The sequence below is a fragment of the Haliotis rubra genome, unplaced genomic scaffold (genome assembly GCF_003918875.1).
Source record: "Haliotis rubra isolate DU_JTF1 unplaced genomic scaffold, ASM391887v1 Scf610, whole genome shotgun sequence".
NCBI classification, from domain to species: Eukaryota; Metazoa; Mollusca; class Gastropoda; order Lepetellida; family Haliotidae; genus Haliotis; species Haliotis rubra.
This window is the reverse complement of record NW_025767314.1, coordinates 211,129-223,997: the sequence shown is the minus strand read 5'-3', so window position 1 is coordinate 223,997 and position 12,869 is coordinate 211,129. Positions and strand designations below refer to the sequence as shown.

At 38.7% G+C, this 12,869-nt stretch overlaps 1 protein-coding gene across 1 annotated transcript; it reads right to left on the bottom strand.

The window, feature by feature from the left end:
* Positions 1-2,203: 2,203 nt before the first annotated feature.
* On the bottom strand, positions 2,204-11,662 carry LOC124255872 (arylsulfatase B-like). The gene is given in 15 exon segments (XM_046689816.1): positions 2,204-2,662; positions 2,974-3,116; positions 3,315-3,438; positions 4,923-4,981; positions 5,963-6,021; positions 6,023-6,100; positions 7,394-7,491; positions 7,677-7,740; positions 8,085-8,186; positions 8,352-8,416; positions 8,532-8,638; positions 8,881-8,984; positions 9,976-10,027; positions 10,534-10,645; positions 11,511-11,662. Coding segments are annotated over 15 exon segments (1,440 nt in total). The 5' UTR covers positions 11,611-11,662; the 3' UTR covers positions 2,204-2,489.
* Positions 11,663-12,869: the final 1,207 nt, after the last annotated feature.

Below are 12,869 nucleotides of genomic sequence, written 5' to 3'. Positions count from 1 at the left end.
TTATCACTTATTCATGACATATAATACACATTGCTGATTATGAAAAAACATATAAACAAAATTATAAGCGTACAATTGCAAATCAAAAGTGCAATATTGTGTACTTGGGTTTACTTCCCCAAAAACGAAGCAACCGGGATACCGAACCCAGTCAGAGCGGGTGGGTGTGCACTCAAGGGTAACGGCTGGTTCATTTGCAGATGCCCTCACGGCTCATTGTGTGTGTGTATATAGAGATGTTGGGTTTTGTTAATACATGCTAATTTTTTGTGTATAACATTTTGCAATCAACAGACATCATAACATATCATGTGTTCAAGTATCACACCTGCCTGTCTGTGTAATTACATAATGTGACAGAGACCGAACTTTGGCAGTTAATCAATGCATTTTGTTTATGGTGTATAGCCTGATTGGTTTTAAGTTCAAATTGCATGTGGCCAGTGATCGCAGTTGTGTATTGAATATTGTCATTAGCAGACAGGAAGGCAGACACACAGGTGTCAATAAAACAAGACATTGAGTTTTGTCTGTGACAACGACATATCTATATCACAGTTAGAAATTCTGTCAACGCTAAATAATGACATTGCTTTTAAGTATCGAACTGAGAAAGTGACTTGGTAAAAAGAACGTGTGGTGAAATAGACAAATGAAATTACATAAACAGTTAATTTACTGTCATAACATATGAAAAGCTCGCACCTGTGAAATATCAACAAAACATTAGAAAAATAGCTCACACCAAAGCCTTCACCGAGTATTCACCGGACAACCCACTTCCAAGCTGCTCGAACCTATTTCACTGCGCAAGTGCCATGAGCGCACCCCAGCTGTTGAAACCACTTGAATTCCCCCAAACGCTGGGGGAAAATTAGTGAATCGTTTGAACTACGATTTCGCGCGGTTTTTTCAATCGCGTTATTTTTTAACTTTATAAGTTGAATTTGCATTTTTGATGATTTGTTTCGGTAAGTCCATAACGAAAGGTATCAGAATCTGCAAAGTCGTGTTTTACGTTGCGTGTGACCTTTAACATATCTTCCGTGAAAAAAAAAGATATTTTTTGTGTATGTAGTTCACATAAAAGTGGGGCGGTGGGGTAGTCTAGTGGTTAAAGCGTTGGCTCGTCACGCCGAAGACCCGGGTTCGAATCCCCACATGGGTACAATGAGTGAAGCCCATTTCTGGTGTTCCCCGCCGTGATATTGCTGGAATATTGCTAAAAGCGGCGTAAAACCAAACTCAGTCAGTCACATAAAAGTACTTAGTACTTGCTTCAATATTCACACACCTAAATCATCTGCCACAATGAAAACGATATTAGGATGTTGTGCCGACGACAATGATAAAAAAATACAGAACTAGACCAAGGTGCTGTTGAACTCCATCCCATTCGCTAATTTAACCTGAATGAGACTACATGTTTCCCTGACAACACGACTACCGGAGAGTGTTAACATGGCTTCTTTGGCGTTGTGCTGATTACAGTGATAAGAAAATGGGAGCAAGGAGCAGCCGAACCCAAATCTCGTTTGCCTGTTTAAAAGAAGTAAGAGAGCTTTGTATTGCATGCCATATGTCTGTCTATCTGTATACCTTCCATTGTCCTAGAATAGACTGATTAACCCTTTCTTTGTCTAAGATGTGACCTACATGATCTGGCATTTGTAAAAATCACTGCTGTTCAACCTTCATCAACATTGTAGGAATATTCTAGCAACTTTTATGAGATTCAATGAACGCTATATATTTGGGTGCAGTCTACACTTAACATATATCAGTTTCAAACATAAGTGCAGAATGAAATATCATGGAAACACACAATATGTTCAAGAAAACACAAGTTAGATGTGAGTTAGTTTTACGTCGCTGTTAACAACACTCCAACAATATCACAGCGAGGAACACCCGAACTGAACTTGTGGGAATCATGTGGGACTCGAACCCGGGTTTTCGGCGTGACGAACGACGCTTTAACCACTAGGCTACCTCCATCGCGACAAATAGATAGAATGGAACTATGTCATCACATATACTCTCAGAAAAGTCATGAAATATAATGTTATGCTCGGTTGTAAGAACAAAGATCAGTTTCGAGAGCACTAACTTAACGTTCAAACGGTTTCCCACCCCGAAATTCATTATGAATATGCTTTTGTAATGAGCAAGCAAGCACCATAAACAGAAACAAATATGTATATTTGTTTAGATTATGTATTGGACAAATGACGCTCAGTCACAGAATATATGCAATGACTGATGTTTTAATTGGAATTTTCAAAAAGTATCAGCCGTCATGATTTAGCCAGCATTCTTTGCTCATGCTACAGTTGATCAGATATTAACCAATCACTCGTAACTCTGGCTATGTCCATTATAATTACTTTAATACGAAGCAACATTGATGTGGACAAGTGACAAATTATCCTATTTTGAACGTACAAAGTACACACTTTGCATGAACAATGTCTATTAGCTCCATCTGTTTAGCACCACCCAGGGCTCCAAACACCTCCAAAATTGCTTGGGTCAGAAGCTGGATCTCCATCAGGATAATTGGCTGGCACCATAGTCTTATTGTACTCCTCAAGCCTGGTTCGCAACTTCGCCACCATATCCGGCATCGTTTGTGCAAGGTTGTTGTGCTCAGTAAGATCCTCTGGATGTGTATAAGAATATTTGTTTAGAGAAAGAATGTTCTATTATCAAAACAACATGCATTTAAAACAATGATGGAAGCAGTCAGTGCCCTGAGATCGGGAAGAAGCTTATATTAGTTATAATCAGAAGATGAAAACCGAAAACATGTATCGGTATGTGTGGGTTCCAACAGCTCTTGTATATACTGTTTAAGGGATCGGGGATAATCACGAGTCCCTTCGAAAGACACTGCTAGTTTTCTTCGACGTATACGAGTATTCAGCACCTAGAATAACTATGAAAGGCAACACAGGTAGGTTAATCGAATACCTCGAATGTTGAAGAGATGGACTGGTTCATCTCCCGTGTAGAAAACTGGTTGTGCAGGGATATCATCCTCGGTTCTGTTCATAGGTTTGTGCCAGCCGTCAAAAGCTCCAGGATACCCCAGCATCAGCTTGTAGTCTCCTACCCTGATACATAGTAAGGCAGACACTGTCATATTCGATGAGCGTATCTTTGTTTTAAGATCACTAGTGGGTTGAGAGTAGTTGACTTGATATTGCATCTGAAGGAGGTCATTGATATACAAATCGTCATATGTACATGTAAATCACACAAATAAATATTTGCTTGAAAAGCAAGATGAAAGATACGACTTCTGAAAATACCTTATTGCAGCATGCCCTTCGAATGCATCTTCAAAGTAGTCAATGTTGTAGATGAACTCTGTCCTTGGAGAGGGGAGGCCATTTCGAATAGACTCCCACTGACTCATTCCATCAATAGTAGTTTCTGTGTCCACATACAATGAAAGGAATATAAACATTCGAAGTAAATTGCTTATGTGTTCCTTTTTGACAGAGGAAAACAGACTAAAGACAGTTTAAAATACCTCACCAGTTCTACAGTTACTACATACAGTACAACAAGAAATTATTGAGAATTTAAGATTGTAATTTCTTTTTTTCCACTCATTACTCACGTATTAAATGTGAATATTAGCAGAACATAACTCCAGATTCAAAGACAGGTGAACAGTTAGTATTTTGTCAAGTCACCATGGGCAGCAATGCAGGCTTCAATGCGGCGCGGCATACTACTGATCAAAGATAGTTAGAAAGTCGTGGCCCATGCTGTCCCAATATCGGACCACCTCTTCTTTTATTTCAGCAATATTTGTCAGATTTTTCTTATTGACACTTTCTTTCATAAGTCCCCAAACATTTTCTATTGGATTTAGGTCAGGGCTATAGCTTGGCCAATCTGATAATGTCATAATTTGGGTCCGAAACCAGGCCTGTGAATGCTTTGAACGATGTTTTGGGTCGTTGTCCTGCTGGAAAATCCAAACATTTCCATAGAACACGTGAGCAGATGTAAATGTCCCTCGAGAATATATGTGTACCGCTCACTGTTCATATTCCCTTTAAATACACAGAGGGGCGTTGCCCCTAACACAGATATGCCACCCCACACGTTAAATTTCGGACTGTACTTTGGGCGCTGATACAAAGGTTTTTCAGTTTGTTTGGTCCAGAAATTCAGTGTATTAGGAGACAGCCACACAGAACTTTCATCTGAGAAAATCCCATTGTCCCAGTTAAAATTTCTATGCTGTAAGCACCAGTTCAACCGTCGCTCCTTTTGTTCAGGTTTCATGATCGGTGATGGAATTCCTCGACTTTTCTGCCAACCCATTGCATGCAGCTCAGTTCTAATTGTCTCCTTACAGACAGCCACAGTTTCTCTATCAATCATATCGAGCCTTAAGTCTTCTAAACTCCTTCGTTTGTTTTTAGAAACAAGAATACCTAGCCGCCTCCTGTCACCGACAGTCAATTTTCTGGGCCTACTTGCGCCTCCCTGGTGCGCAATGCCATATCCATTTGCAATATTTTTCAAAACACGATAAACAGTGGATAAAGGGATGCCTGTTCTACTTGAAATCACTTTAGCTGATCTGATGTCCTTGTCATAATACTCTAAAATCAACTTCCTCTTCTTTAAATCATCCATACTGAGGATCACTGAAAATGCCGTCTGCTAGCAAGTAAACAAAGGTGGATAACTCTTCACAAACTAATGAAAAAGGATTAACGGAGTTGTCTCTCTTAAATGAAACCAAGCACTTGATAGCTGGTCAAGGTTGTTTATACTAGAAATCCAATTAAACATATTCCTAAAATTCTCAATAATTTCTGGTCAGACTATATATATACATACTATATTTTTGCTATTCTCAAGACAATAGGGGACATATTCAAGAATCTCCTCACCCGGAGTTCCACCAGCAGCAGATACCAAAGTTGGCTTCCAGTCGACGGCGTGGATCAGTCTGTTTAGAGGTAGAAAGAATTCACTTAGAAAATATACCATACATGTATGTGTTAAGCTCCCAAACAATGACTACATCATTATACTTAATTTAAATTGACGTACACAATAAGGTGAGGTGAAATGAGGTTTAACCTCGTACTTAAGAATATTTCGCTCACATGACGAAGTGCATGCAGGAGTGTGGCTGCTTGTACTATTCCAAACTGAAGCTGGTTTTATAGTGCTAGCTCACTGAAACAGCATGTCGCAGTTAAGTATGAATACCCCGCTTACACACAATATACTGACTCGGAGCTGACTAGTCCTTGCGGTACCCATTAATGCCAAGCTTCAGGCAGGGACCAACAAGTACCATATTTTAACGTGTTTTGGTATTACGCGGCCGGGGATCGAGCCTGTGACCTTCCACTCTCCGGGCGGACGCTCTAACCACTACACCATGGAAGCAGTTTGTACACATTAAACAGAAAGAGGAATAGAAAAAGTATTTCGCTGAAGGTGTATTTTGAATTTCCTTACCTGCCATAAAATTAGTTTAGTGAGATTTTTTTTTTTTTACACGTCTGTGACAAGTGCATGTCTAGGCTATTGTCTTTTGCTGATTTACCGGGGCGGTTGGGTAGCCTTGTTGTTAAAGTGTTCGCCCGTCAAGCCGATGAACAGGGTTCGACTCCCCACATGGGTACAATATGTAAAACCCACTTCTGGTGTCAACCGCCGTGATATTGCTGGAATATTGTTGAAAGCGGCGTAAAACTAAACTCACTCACGCATTGCTGATTTACAGTATGTCTGTTGAAATTCGAAGTAGGATAATATATTTTACTTTGGATCATCACTGGAACACTTCTGTAAAATATCTAAATGTATTCTATTTATCATGAATTTATAACTATTTTTAGTCACGATATGGTTGCAATACTGCCGCTGTGACTATGAACTTTAATTCACTCACTCTAAATGTATTTTATAGCGTTACCCATCGTGTGTCGTCCCAGTCTTCTGGAGCCCAGCACCATACATGAAGGATGCCCCCCTTCGTGCCCCCTTCCCAGATCGTGTACTTCCCTCCTCTCAAAGGCCAATTGTTAGCATACGCTTCGATGGGGCCTCCATTCTGAATTAGCATTGGTTTGTTATCAGAAAGATTGTTTGTTACAAGATTAGAACTTTGACCATCTTTACACAAATATTCCTTTTTATGTTTAAATATATATTTAAACAGTAATTGTCTCTAAACAGTGATCACTCTCATTCAATCAATCAAGGACAATACGTGATTTCCAGTGAACATAACTCAATTACTCATAACTCAAACTCAGCTCACCGTAAAATTCTTATTCATTCCAGATTTCAATCCCTTAAAATCACATTGCCACCACATCAAAGGAATTATACAAAAACAACCCATTCTGCTTCCCAGGAATACCCCATTTATTGAAACTCATCGTTTACTGAAATAAACACGCTCATGTAGCAGTTCAATTTCTTCTTGATTCTCATATTCCTAATTAAAAAGCATGATTTTCATTATGTATTTCTATAGAGCTGGTAGGTGGCTCATGCTTATAATTTTGTCAGACGTAATTACATGTATATACAATTGCAACTGCTTTCATTCATAAGAAGACAACTACGTATACAATGAAATAGGAACAGTTTTTTTCAGCACCCATTTGCAAAAATAGAGGATGTAATACTTTTTTTTTTGGCAAGTTATATGTAATGATAAAAATCAAGCGCTGTAGGCTGATTAGTCATTATTCACAAAGCTGCCCACACAAGTCACGAAAATCATACTCTTCATTTTCGATTGAAATATCGATCCAAAGTTGCAACTAGCAGTTTGATGGAACATAACTATCCAGAAAAACAAGTACCTGTTGCTGTAACTATAGAGAAAATGAATTTACGTTTTCATTAACTGAAACAAATGTGCACAAATAGCACGTCGGCGTACTCCTGATGCTGTAATGAGTGAGTGAGTTTAGTTTTACGCCGCTTTTAGCAATATTCCAGCAAAATCACGGTGGGGGACACCAGAAATGGACTTCACAATGTACCTATCTGGGAAATCGAACCCGGGTCTTCGGCGGGACGAACGAACGCTTTCAACAAGTGGGCTATCCCACCGCCCCTGATGTTGCGATGGTGACATCGTGATGTTCGTAATGTATACCATTGACCTCATATGTGGCATACGTGTCTTTCTCTTGTTGCGTGATCCAATTGCAGTTTCTGTTGCAGCCCTCGATTGCATGCTTGTTATAATTCTGTTAGCTTTAGGCAAATATTATTTAATATTGAAAACAAGTATCAACATTTTTAACAAGACTTTATACCGACATCAATATCATTCTGTAGGAAGTGATTGAAAATTAACTCTCCCTATTATACTGCAACTACTTACATCTGCGGTGAATAGAATCAGAGTATTTTCAAACAAGCCCCGATCCTTCAGGGCTTTGGTAACATTCCCGACTGCCTCATCCAGTGCAGACACCATTCCTGTTGGGAGAAGAAGCTGTTGACCAGTGCTTTGAACAGTATTTCAGATATTTCATGGTGTGTGAACGTTATGATGGTCACTCAAATCAAATGCATGTTACAAAGTAAATTTGAAATTTGTTCTTTTGTTAACTATGTAGATTTCAGTGATAACTGTGAAGGAAATACGGATACAAACTACATACCACTGTACTGTCTCCGCCCTTGGTTAATCACATTTGGATACATATCCTCATACCTCTTCGGGACCTGTGATGTTAAACTTTGAGGTACATACATTGACAAAGAAACATATTCATATCCAGTGTAAGCAAAGGTAAACAATGCCGTCAGTAATACCGCCATAATCCCATTTGCATGTAAATATTCAAACAGACAACAGATGCTCTCATTGCTGTGATTTCTATGTACCTCAATATGAGCATGTACACATTGATACGGGAGGTACACGAAAAATGGTTTTGCTCCATATGCATTATTAACAAACACATGTAAAATCCCCCCTCACTGACACAACAAATATATATATAATACGAGAAAAGATGTCAAAGTAAACTGGTACACGTTATCAATATACTGTGCATTTCATGTACCTCAATTGGACCATGCACACTTTGATACGGGAGGTACATAAACAACGGCTGTGATATATTGTGACGATGGATGATGTCAACGGCTCTCTGGGCGAATGTGTTCTGAAATGAGAAACCGATGATGAATAGGAACATTTACACTCACCAAACCAACAAACAGCCCAGAGGATATAGATATATCGCAGAAAGTATGAGTTTTTAAACACAATTCTCATTGCTATCACGAAATTGAAAAAAAAAATATTGTTAATCTGTTACAATACTTACAGCAGAATATTCTCCAGAATAGTTTCTTGCGGGAAGCTTATTGTCTCTGAAGTCCAAGTACCCCCCTGATGAAATATAAATTAAATATGTGGAACTATTGTACACGTGTTCACATTGACATAGTTGTACTGATAGTACATTTTACAACCATATGCATCAAACAAACGGTATCATGCCCACCGTCAGAGTGAGTGAAGTAGTCTTCAGTCGCAACGTAATAACCCAGGAAAGTATCAAAGCCTCGGTACGTTGGGGTGCACTCCCACTTGCAAAAACCAAGATGCCATCTGAAATGAAAGTGAAAACTTACAGTTCTGCTCCGAAATGCCACTTAAAATTAATCAGATATGCACTTTTGTACAAATCGAAACGCCACGACAACATGCATGAATATATGTACATTGGTGTACATGTAAGAGAACGATTGGTCCAGAAGATAAAATAAAGATTCCAATATTGCATCCACTGAAGATCTTTTATTTATTCCATTTGATATGTTATGGTTTTTGTTTTCCTTGATGGTACCTACTTTCCAATTATGTGCGTAGCATAGCCGAGTCCCTTTAGTTCCTGGGGGAGTAGTGTATAGTTGAGGGGCACACATACGGGTTGGTCACGGACAAGTGCCATGTGCTGAAAAGGAAATTGACTCTGTTGTGAAGTGATAATGAGTTTCTTCCAGTATCAGGAAAGAGGACCAAAGGAAGCTATAGACGAACGACCCCCACCTACAGTCAAAAACTTCCAGTTGAACACTGAGTGAAAGATGTAACCTAAAACAGTAGAAGAATTTCTTTTAATACAATCAACATTTTTTTATGGACATGAACTACAGTATAAATATTTCGCTTAATGCATTTATTTATGTCCTAATATATATTGCATATAAGATGAATGGGGATTCATTACAAATGTTATTTCAATAGGGAAACAATAAATTAATCAATCGACCCTTAGTTTATCGGCATTTCCCAAGTCATTGGTAAGGTTGATATCGTGAAAATTGAAAATCCAACGAGTGATGACTTCTATTTATCATTTTCACATTACTGTTTCTCTGTATAGAACTGGTTGCATCAGCATTAAGTAACTTATCGTGTGTTGTGATACATGATTTCCATTGCAAACACTGGTTTCATTATGAACCAAAATTTAAAAAAACCCTGCTGACTCTTTGTTGGCATATTTATTCGCTGAAAAAGGAGATTATCCTATTATTTACAAATAATACTGAAACAGAGTTGGCAAAATAAATGAAACGATCACTACATCGATTCTGTGTTATTTGATTATGTTAATTCACTGCTTTCGAATCAAACCATCTGAGAGGTCAGACCACGCTTTAGTCGGTGTCACTGTCACTGTAGATGACAATCCAGCGTCTTGTGAGTGGAATCCGGCTTGGAGGTTTCGCGAGATTAATCGTTATCTTTCCCACAGTAACCTTGTCGGCAAACATAGTGTTGACACCTTAAAGGTATACAATATGTGCTCTTGTGTGTCGACGATACAAGTCCCACTTTCATTTGTCTAATGTGCTTACTTAAATGGTATGACATGTTTTAATGTTATAAGCTTATGTCTTGGCTAAATGCGTTAGGTAAATGATAAAGGATATATTTACCTGCATGCCTGCATGGAATGGATACATTCCACTCATCAGAGCTGTACGGGATCTGAAAGTGTGTGAAGTGATATCTGTGTAATATTGTAATACCATTACACGAGTTCAGTAAGAAAGCTCATCCTAAAATCAATTAATTTCTTCAAACCCCCAGATGAATTTTGAGTTTCAAAATGTATATACACTTTTGATGTCCGTTATGTGATTAAATTTGATTGATCATGTAGCTAATTTCATATACAAGTGCGAATTAATGGGGTTTTTTATTCGTTGCACAAATTTGACGTAATGATGTTTGTTATGTCACTCATCAAGGTAGTACAGGATCTGAAACAATGAATGACCTGTGTATTCCATTACACAGTTAGTTCATTTGGCAGTTAGAAAATGTATTATTCGTTACATGTACAGGTGCGTGCGTGCGTGCGTGCGTGCGTGCGTGCGTGCGTGCGTGCGTGTGTGAATGTATTCCCTGACCTGCGTTCGCTTGAGGTAATGTCTTTTGTTAAAACACTTATGGTTCTTGTTAAGTGAGAGCGAAAGAATGTAACAATTTACGGGCTGCAAAGAGGCTGGACGTATGCATTATTGAAGATGATTCCCTCTGTGGCAAGTTTGTCGATGTTTGGGGTCTTCATGTCAGGATTCCGGAAACCAAGATCATTCCATCCTGCACAAACACAGAGAGATTTCCCCGAATGCACTGCTTTGACAGAGTTTATACACTATCGTAGTAATACCATTAAGATAACGATTAATTATAAGCTACTGGCATAAACTACAATGTAACGATTACCCAATTCAGCGGTCTAAAATGACCTATGACTATTTAAAATTACGACCGTAATATGTCTCAAAACACTTGGCTATTGTTTATTATAGAGATTCTAAATAACTGTGAATTAACACATGTAATAAATAACGCCCATATGTACGATGACCAATGGATGGCTTCTGCGATCAATCGAATATTTACAAAGACCAATTTATTAAATCCTGGCGTAGTGAAATTAGAAGCAGTACACAAGCTAATTACGATAGAGTCTTCAAAACTATTCCATTTTTCGATAATTATCTGTTGCGTCCAAAGTCACTTTCACACACTTTACTGACAATTAGAACCTCTAACCATTACTTTCCTGTAGAGACCGGTTGTTGGAACAATATACCACGTGATCAGAGGAAATGTTCCCTTTGTAATACATCTGGCATTGCTGACGAATTTCATTACCTGTTCCGATGTTCAGCCTTTACAGAACCTAGATCAAAGTTCATCAGTCCGCGTTATTATAATTTTCCAAACAATTGAAGAACCTTCTTAGCTAAAAGATGTTAAATGTCATGTCGATCATGTTAGTTGTAATACTGCTAATTTCAAAGATATGCTCTTCTACCACCGTTGGTGGTTACTGAGAATTACAAGACCTTGAAACCTTGTAACCTTGAGACACATTGAGAGTAATCTTAGAAGCTTCTATTTCAGAAGGTACTGAACATAAAATAATTTTGTAATTGCTTTCAAAATCTGCACTCACCTAAATCATCTGCCACGATGAACACGATATTAGGGCGCTCGGCCGATGTCAACGATAGGAAAAACAGGACCAGAACAAGGACCTTTTGAACAACCCCCATCACGTTTGCTTGTTCAAACTAAATGAGACTGCATTCTGTTATTTGGCACAAATCTGTCTGTACAGAGATCGGTGTAAGAGTAAGGACTGATAAGCGATATCTTTTCTCCAAGGTGACAATCACTGCGACATACATTCCTGTCTGAACAAGAACATATGCTCGATATTGTAGAAATTTGCACTCGTGAGAAGCTTGATGAGCATTTAGAAGTTGGAAAGTAACATAACAGCATATGGTATGGATTCACAACTTCTTAACGTTGTTATGTCTTTCGTGAGAGTAATATACGAGTGGGTGAGTGAGTCTGTAAATAATCGAGTCTGGACCAGACAATCTAGTGATCAACAGCATGAGCATCGATCTGCGCAATTGGGAAGCGATGACATTAGTCAATCAAGTCAGAGAGCCTGGCCACCCGATCCTGTAAGTCGCCTTTTACGACAAGCATGGGTTGCTGAAAATCAATTCTAACCCGGACCTTCACGGGTCAGTAAAACATGGAGAATATTAGTATTTAAGCTCGTATTTAAGCAAGACGAGTCGACTACAAACCTATGTTATCATTTGGAGATTGATGTGGTTCACGGATAGTGTGTGTGTGTGTGTGTGTGTGTGTGTGTGTGTGTGTGTGTGTGTGTGTGTGTGTGTGTGTGTGTGTGTGTGTGTGTGTGTGTGTGTGTGTGTGTGTTTGTTCATTAGGCCACCTCAAACGTTTATGTTTGGACCACACACATCTCTCATGGTTTACAAAAGACCACCAAATGTCTACTTGATTGTCATGTAGCATGTAACACCTAGTCCTCCATATTTCCCATCTACATCCAATACCAATATTCGATAGCGCCTCTGGGTTGCCTGTGAGTAGAGATAATTTGGTAACTGAGTGAGTGAATAGGGAATCAATTCAGGAACTGCAAGAGGACTAAACACCCTCCTATTATCATTTGGAGATTGATTTGGATCATGAAACGTCAAACAAAGGGATATCAGGCTATTTATTGGGGCATAAGGCATTGGTTTATTAGTTTTGATTCCACTGTACCGTATTGTGGTTTAAACAATATGTATTCTTGTACTTAAGGCATGTACAGTGGGATTGACACACAATGTTACCCCTATATTAATGTCTCTCCCCAAACAAATGCATATTGCAACAGGATATTTACATCAACAATTATTATGCATTCATGTAGAAAGCATTGTGACATACTGATATTTTCACGCAAAACGTTTGCTTATTGATATAAACTTATGAACGG